The following is an 8834-nucleotide window of genomic DNA, read 5'->3' as shown; positions in this document are numbered from 1 at the left end:
CACATAATTACCGCGGTAGAAGCCATTTGTTTGTTAAAATTTTATGAATTATATTTGTTCTGTTTGATGTTTGTTGTGAATGACGTAAACTCACAAACGAACGAGGTAATTAGTCCAACGTTTAGAAACTACAGCGGCTGTAATGAGCCACAGCAAAGGGAAACAAAGGTAAAATAACCTGAACAGGTGATCAACTCAAAACCACTCCTACCTGTTTACTCTCTCTCTCTCTCTTTGTAGTTTAAGCACACCTGTTACCGTGGCAACCGCCTGCGCCCCGTAAGACGAGCAAAGATTATGTTAAAAACAACATTCAGTCCGTTATGATATCAAGTTTCCAGGCTTGATATTTATTTCTCGATTATTAATTAGCGCTTCCCTGAACACAGCGACGGTTGACTGACTAGCTGTACTTGGTGCTAACGTGGCTAACAGAGTAACAGTTTAGTCCAAAGCCTTTTCTGCTAAAATAAAATCTTTAGTGTATGTCAGATACAGACACATTGCATATTGATCTGTTTAGCTAACGTCAGACTGTGTAGCAGACAGGCTTCAAGGTGTAGAAGTTGTATCAGTTCTGCCATTATGCTGCACTTAGCTAACGGGAAGCTAAGTGTGTTTGTGAGACGGCCACGCACGTGACCAGGTAGAATGGGCATCAGCCAATGAAACGCGGCCCTGTGTTAAGGTCCATATCGCAGACGATATTCCACATTTCTTTCACACACACACGCACACACACACTCAAAGTGTTTTGGAGGAAAAAAGTCTTAACTCTTGTTGAATTCATACCAGTTACATGTCAAATAATGAATATTTACTTCTCTTCTTGGCATCCTGCAGGGAAAATGTTACGTTTTAATCTGTTGTTGTTGTTTATCCACAGATAAGAAGAACCCTGAAGATTTGGCCATCCTGTACTCCAACCGAGCCGCCAGCTACCTGAAGGACGGGAACTGTTCAGAATGTGTCAAAGACTGCGATACGTAAGTAGTTTATGTGTCTAGTTAATCTCAGTTTTTAACATTTTTACTCCTTCTTCCCAGGTCTTTTTCATTTATCTGTACGGTTGTTTATTTTTTATGTATATTATTTCTGATGCGGTGATTTGTCTTTAAATATCTTATATTGATGACAATGAAGAGTTTCCATTTAAGTATAATTTTAACATTTCATTTCACTTCATTTATCCCAAAGTAAAATTAATTCATAACTCGTTTAATCTTTAAAGAGGATCTCCAGTAGCAGTCAGTGTTGCTGACTGAAGAAGCCTCTGACTGATGATCGTCTCATGTTTGTTCGGCTTTTTGAGATGCTAATCAGCTGCTCTCTTTATGCCGGCCAAAATAAACGATAAATCACTTAATCACATGATAAATTAAAATGAGCTCAATAATTTTCCTTTGGACGATTTATCGTTCAGTCTGCTGCTTTGGTCTCAACCAGACCTTCTTCTGAAGGACAGTTTTGTTTACAGAGACTTCATAATTCATTTTGTTTATTTATTATGGATATTTCAATGTCTTCCGGTTCCAGGGTTAAATGTTCATTACAATTTAAAGGTTATTGATCTTTGAGAGCGTTTTCTTCTTACTATTATATTACTGACTGACTGTTCCATGTGGACCTCCGGCCCGTTGGAAACCATTTTTAACGCAGAGTTTGAGTTGTTCACCTGCAGTCTGCTCGTCTTCCCTCAGGTCTCTGCAGTTGTTCCCGTTCAACGTGAAGTCTCTGCTCCGACGCGCTGCTGCCTGTGAAGCCTTGGAGCGCTACAGACACGCTTACATCGACTACAAAACCGCCCTGCAGATCGACTGCAACATAGCAGCAGCTCATGACGGCACCAACAGGTCGGCGGCCGCTGCTCCTTTTAAACACCCGACAGATAAACCAGCTTCAGCCACTCAGGACGAGTTTAGGACGAATACGGCCATTTAGTTCCTCACTCTGTTTAACATCCTGATGAGACTTTCTTTAAAACTGTAGTTTTATTTATCATCATTTGTTTTATGGCTTAAAACAAATTAATTATCTTTATGTTTTTCTGCTTAAGTGATCCTTGTGTGGTTTTGAAGTTATAGTATTTAATTTTTATCAGAAGCATTTTCTTTATATATTTGTTTGAAAATGTTGTGACATTACGATATGAGACAGATGATCTGAAAAGATGGCGCTCCCTGTGTAGAAACAACCAATCAGAGATAGGAGGCGGGTCTTAGTGCTGTCAATCACCCAACGTATGGCGCTGCTCATTCCTCCATCTGGCCCCCCTTCTCTCTGCTACGCATTTTGTCAATGCTAGGCTAGTTAGCATAGCCACTGATGACGGCAGATAAATGGTTTTCCTGTAACGGTAAGTTGTTTCTCAACCATTAGCACATTTAGCAGCATGTACACAGTGGTGATTGACAGCGTTAATCCCCTCCTCCTGGCTCTGATTGGTTGTTCTTGGTGCATTTCTTCAGATGGCAGTATTTTCACAGATTATCTGTTTCATAACAAGCTGTCAAAACATGGTAACAGTTTTAACAAACGTAAAAAATATTATTTTTATAAAAGTTTACATCTACACCTGCCTTGCCTCTGTGGGCAGCACGCTGTCGTTTATTTTGCAAGAAAATAAAATCCTTTCCTGTTTTCTCAGAATGACTAAAGCGCTAACAGAGGCCGACGGCCCGTCATGGAGGGAGAAACTTCCTCCCATCCCCACCGTTCCTCTGTCGGTGAGGGAGAAGCTCGCCCAGCAGGCTGCAGGCGGCGCGCCGAAGGCGAACCCGGCGCCGCAGCAGAACGGCATCAAGAAAACAGACAAACCCGGTGAGCACCTCCAACTTCCTACCGCAACAAAGAATAAACTCACCACTCATTTCTTAGTTTCTTACTTTTAACAGATGGAATAGGATCATTTTGCCCCAATTTATTGGAACTAACAAAGATTTATATATTTAAATCCTTTTTTTTTTCTTTTTAGCGCCAAGTGACAAAGACATGAAGAAAGCACAAGCTCTGAAGGAAGAAGGCAACAGTCTGGTGAAGAAAGGGGAGCATAAGAAGGCCATAGAGAAGTACAGCCAGAGCCTGAAGCTCAACCCCAACGAGATCACGACCTACACCAACCGGTGAGCTGAAAATATGTTTACATGTAAATAAACCAGAAAATACAACAAAGACGTGTTCAAAACAAACACCAGACGCCTGCGACCAACATTTATTTACTCAAATTCAACCCCGTCCGCTCAGAAACGATTTTAGTGAATTCTAGAAACCAGAAACTAGAAATGATCAATTTTGACGATGATAAAAATGATTAAAAAAAACTACTAAGTACTTCCCATTTGACACAGGCTTCTCTAAACTGTGATATACTGTAAATCTCAGTTTAGAGATTTATATCACTAAACTGATCACAGTAGCTGCATTTAATCTTAATTTCAAATTTACTGATATTTGTTGATGTTCCCAAAACAGTTATGATAGTAGCAAAGATAACATTTCTGATAGCATGATTGTTTTTTTAAACATCTTTAATGGGAATTTATTGAAACACTAATAAATCAAAATCCTCATCGTGATGAGAATATTTTCACAATAAGAGCCATGTCTTTGTTTTTAAAACAAAGCTCCATCTCTCTCTCTCTCACCTCAGATAACAAACATGGCGCTGTGGGTTGCCAGATCTGACAGTTTCCAGCGAAACACAATTTAGTTTTTTTTCTTCTTGTGTGGTTCCCTCATTTTTAAATCATGAAGTTGCTCTATGATTTCTGTTTTACAATACTGATAAGAGTGACACTTGATTATCCAATAACTATTAAGTTATAGACATAACATTCGGCAGATTCTTGAAATTTCAAAATAAAAGAATGAATGAGTGCCTGTTGTGTTCAGGGCGCTGTGCTACCTGTCGGTGAAGCAGTACAGAGACGCCGTCAGGGACTGCAGCGAGGCGCTCAGGATGGACGGCGGCAGCGTGAAGGCGCTCTACCGGAGGGCGCAGGCTCACAAGGAGCTCAAGGTGAGAGCGGCGAACCTTTTCCTGGCTGGCCTGAAGTTTCAGAGCGGAGAAGAAAAGCTGCTGACGGTTGGACCTGCAGTCATCAGCAGAAACCAGGATGTAACGATCCACTGGTTACTCCTTCAGATGAATTGATTTGTTATTGTAAAACACTGACATAAATGTACTAAATTATACATTTATTTTATAACTCTGCACCTGTACAGAACACTGAAATACACCAACAGCTTCTCAAGTTTGATCAAACATGTAAAAATAACTTTAATTAGTTCAGTCAGTGCAGTTGGGAGTAAAACAGACAATGAAAAATAAATATAAAGAAACTGAAACTGACTACTTTGGTCAAACGTAATAAACTCCAACAAACCTTTTTCCAAACGGTCCAGAAAGTGCAATTCGTTTTTCTAAATATAATGTAAAATAAATGATAAAGCATAATGTCGCACAGAGCACAAAGTATAGAATTAGACTGAATAGATTGGACATATCATCACTGATACTTGAACTGTAATTATTTTCAATATTGGGATCAATACTGATATTAATATCAGATTGGTAAATCTAGCACACACTGAGGACAAATTAGAGTGAACTTAAATAATCAAAACATTAAAAACATTAAAATAATCTAAAAATGTAGATCATCTGCAGAAAGTTTGCTGTTAAAAATGTTCTGAACCTTTTTAAGGAAAATAAACAGCAGTTAAAAAACTGGAACTGTGGAGAATCTGAAAATGGATATTTTTCCATAAAAATAATTTTTTTTATGTGACTATAATTTGACAGATGTCAAATTGTCGTCACAGATGTGGATTTTTTATGTAGTTGTATATTTGATCTCAACACCTTTGTTTTTTATTCTATTCTTTGTCTGTAAATTATATTTTTTATACATGAAGGCAATAAAATAAAATAAAACAATAGAATAAAAAACGACTCTGGAGGCGCAGACAGGTTTTCATGTGTCACATTAATGTTAGTCAGACCTTCATATAAAACACATTGCAGCTACGGGAGGCTGTTGTCAGTTTGAACTGATTTAGAAACATAATAAATGAAACATTGATCAATAATCTGATGTGCAACGACGACAAAATCTAATATTTCAGTTGTGTTTTCTTTGAAATTTGTATTTTTACGTTTTTAAAGTAAAGCACATTGAAAAGCCTTGTTGCTGAAATGTGCTACACAAATGAACTCGATTGATTGATTTAGACAAACAGCAGCTTTCATAGCAACATTTCACTCACATGCAGCAGGATGAAGCTGTGGAGGCAGCAGGCCTGCCACCACTCACTGCTCATTAATCTTATCTTAAGGAATCATTTATCATTAAGATGATAAACTGGACTTTATCTGCTGTTGGTCTGTAGGAATGGTAACCAAAAGCAGGGCGGTCTCAGCATGAGCTCAGTCTGTATGTGGGACACATGGCTGAAAGCAAAACCCAATCTGTCCACAGAACCTTCCTCTGTTATGAAGAGGAAACATTTTCATGTTTCTGTTTTTATTTCTGTTAACTCTGTAATTATTACCACGGATTCTCCAGACGCTTTTCGACTCAAACACATTTCTTCCAGCTGAGACGTTCCTGATGTGTTTATATTTGGATTTTTAGTTGTGAGTTGATGCGTCTGGATCAGTTTGTCACTGAAACGTTTCGTTTTTGTCCCTGCAGGACCTGAAGGCCTGTGTGGACGACCTGAACCTCCTCCTGAAGGTGGAGCCAAAGAACACGGCGGCTCTGAAGCTGCTGCAGGAGGCGCAGAAGAAGAAGTGAGACGGCATCCGGACCGGCGCCGGGATCCGGTCGTCTGACCCGTCTACTCCCGCCAGAATAAACCCGGGTTTGAATCGGAACGCTTCAGTTTGACCCGACCGATCTCCAGCTGTTCATAGTTTGATTGTAACAGTCAGCCTCTCTGATTCAGTATTTATGTTTATTTATATCAGCTGCAGTTATTCCCTCACCTTTCCTGTATGTTTATCATTTCTAACCATAAAGTTCAGCCATGAGCTCACAGGGAATATTCATCTACCATCCACTGCAGAGACGAAACATCTTTTTATTTAGCAGCTAATGAGCAAAAAAGGTTTTCCATTTGTTTTTAGTCAGCTTATTCCACTGAATGAATTCCCAAACCTGTTAATAAAAGACTCCAAAAGCTCAGTTCTGGTACCAGATGGCATGAAACCGGTTCTTTGGGTGTTTCACTGTTTCTGTCAGTGAGTGGATCAGACACGATGAGTCAGCAGAAATTATGGACCCAGATGTAAATGAGCCAACAGTAAAGCAGATCAGACATAAAAGCTCCATTAATTGTATTTTTTCAGATCAGGGGTCACTGATCAGCTGTGGATCTGATCTGAAGTTTGTTCTCCGTCCGTCTGGGATGTTTCCTCTGATCCTGAAAGGAAACGCAGTGAAAATACGACACATGATTTCATACCTTATGCATTTATGCCTCTTACATTATGAGTAACTTTTCAGACACTCCAGTTAATATTCAGCAGGAGGAAACGAACTCAGACGCTGTTCTTGGGAGTCCACTGACTTCACTTTTCTAGACGATCACCGATTTTGAAAAGTCTGAGTTGCAGATTCCGATTTTGGCTGATATCGATTTTGTTTTCTAAATATATCAACATAGTTGCTAAGTTGGCAGCAGTGTGGTGACTGTTAACAGCGGCATGCAGACGTGACCTGGTGTCAGCAGAGCTAAAGGCGACGGCGGCTGATTTCCAGACCTGTGCTGAGGTAAAATGTCGGTGGATCAAATTGATTTGTCATGTATCGGCTGACTCAGAAAATCTGTGCCGATTTGTCGGTTTATTCCTGAGGATTCCTGAATTAGCACATGAAGTCAGTTTTATCTGCTTCAGAATATAAAACAATCTTGATGAAACTGATTGACCTCAAAATAAGGAAAATCCCCCAGACTGAAGCGTCTGCTGAGGATTGAAATATTGTAAAAAGTATTTCACAGCTGCAGAAAGCTGCCAGGTTTAAAGATGAAACCAGTCAACAGGATTTCCCTGAACCCCAAAGATAAATATAGATTTTAAACTATAAAGTTTTAGGAGAAAACGGGAAAAAAATGAATCACCTTGACTGGAGAAGCGATTCCTGAGTATCAGATCTATGAGAATAAAATAAAAAATAAGGCAGATGGGCTGTGATGATGATGATGATGATGATGATGATGATGATGATGATGATCTTTTTCATGTTTTGCTCTGAGGTTATTTTATTTTATTTCTTTTAGTCTCCAGTTTCTGTTTGACTGTTTATCCTGGGAGGATGTTGATCTTTCAACATTTAAGTTCAAGAAGTTCCTCCTTTATTTCAATTTTGTTTTTGTAATGTTTGATAAAACTTTGTTCTAAACTATATTACTATATCAACACATTTGTTTGCTTGTGTAGGATCGCTTCACTTCTCCTCTGAAGGATCGGGACGTTTAAAACTCTCTTCCCGCCATTTTGTTTTTTCACTGCGATGTGAACATTAGGAATGTTTTCCTTTCCATCCATCTTGCCTGAAGTGCCTGCCTTTGTCGTTCATCTGCTGCTTTGGATTAGTGTATGCAAAATAAAAATAATTTTAAAAGATAATTCATGTTTTTGCTCTATCCAGAGAAAGTTTGTGAAACATAAGTTGATCTCAGATTGTTCAGCTGGTGAATGGAAACAAACCCTGAATTGTGTTTTCACATCTTTGGTTCAGCATTTTTTATTTCACCGTTGCCATCTTCCTCAAAAAATATACAAATATAAAATTCTCAGCTGGTTTCAACAGATTGATAAAATATGACCTTTAACTTGCTAATATTTAACAATTTTCTGATAAAAATCAGTATAGTCATGTGCCGGTGTTTCCAGTCATGCAGATAATTATTTTCTTTTCTTCTGCTTAGCATTAACACACACATGCAATATATTAGAATATTATTTGATAAGTTCATTTATTGGGCTGCACAGTGGTGCAGTTGGTAGAGCTCTTGCCTTGCAGCAAGAAGGTTTGATTCCCGTCCCGGGTCTTTCTACATGGAGTTTGCATGTTCTCCCTGTGCATGGTGGGTTCTCCCCGGGTTCTCCCCGGGTTCTCCTCCCACAGTCCAAAAACATGACTGTCAGGTTAATTGGTCTCTCTAATTTCTCCCTAGGTGTGTGTGTGTGTGTGTGTTTGGTTGTGTGTCTTGTCTGTTTCTGTGTTGCCCTGCGACAGAGTGGCGACCTGTCCAGGTGACCCCTCCTCTCAGCACCACCAGCAGCTCCTGACCCCTGTGAGGGGCAAGGTGTACAGAAAATGGATGGATGGATGAAGTTCATTTATTTTGGGAACTTTATCAAAATGTGAAAGATTACTTGGATTAATTTCACACAGATGGATATCTTAACACTTTTTATCTTAACACTTTTTCTGTCAGTTTATGAAAACATGACATTTAAAATTAGAATATTAAATCAGAACAATTAAAAACATTTTCAAACCAGAAAATAGCCTTAATTAAAAGAATGCTTACTGCCTGCTTAAAAGCTACATTTAGGCAGTTTTGAAGTGACGTCACACTTACAAGAGCTTTGTAGCTGACGGCCATCTTGGTAGGCAGCTGTTCCTACTCTCTGTTGCTATGGAGTTGCTATGCTAACAATAAACAATCCATAAGCTTAGAACTAGCTCTTGCCTCATTCCAATCTAATTTATAAACAATATAAGTACATGACAGTTTTTGAGTGTTCAGTTTTCTGTTGGTCTTGTTCATCTATGCTTCACGTTGCGCTTGCCTACCAAGATGGCGGTTCAGGTGTGCGG

The 8834-nt window shown here is 39.1% G+C and overlaps 1 protein-coding gene across 1 annotated transcript in view; it reads left to right on the top strand.

Annotated features, from left to right (window-relative positions):
- Nucleotides 1-6188, top strand: part of tomm34 (translocase of outer mitochondrial membrane 34) — a 7779-nt gene extending 1591 nt beyond the window's left edge. Inside the window, exons 3-8 of the mRNA XM_023353409.1 lie at nt 887-986; nt 1701-1853; nt 2648-2820; nt 2975-3122; nt 3892-4018; nt 5697-6188. Coding sequence (XP_023209177.1) covers nt 887-986; nt 1701-1853; nt 2648-2820; nt 2975-3122; nt 3892-4018; nt 5697-5798 — 803 coding nt within the window. The 3' untranslated portion in view covers nt 5799-6188. The remainder of the gene's footprint in view (nt 1-886; nt 987-1700; nt 1854-2647; nt 2821-2974; nt 3123-3891; nt 4019-5696) is intronic.
- The last annotated feature ends 2646 nt before the right edge of the window (nt 6189-8834 follow it).

The sequence above is a fragment of the Xiphophorus maculatus genome, chromosome 20 (genome assembly GCF_002775205.1).
Source record: "Xiphophorus maculatus strain JP 163 A chromosome 20, X_maculatus-5.0-male, whole genome shotgun sequence".
NCBI classification, from domain to species: Eukaryota; Metazoa; Chordata; class Actinopteri; order Cyprinodontiformes; family Poeciliidae; genus Xiphophorus; species Xiphophorus maculatus.
This window is presented reverse-complemented; position numbering and strand designations above follow the sequence as displayed.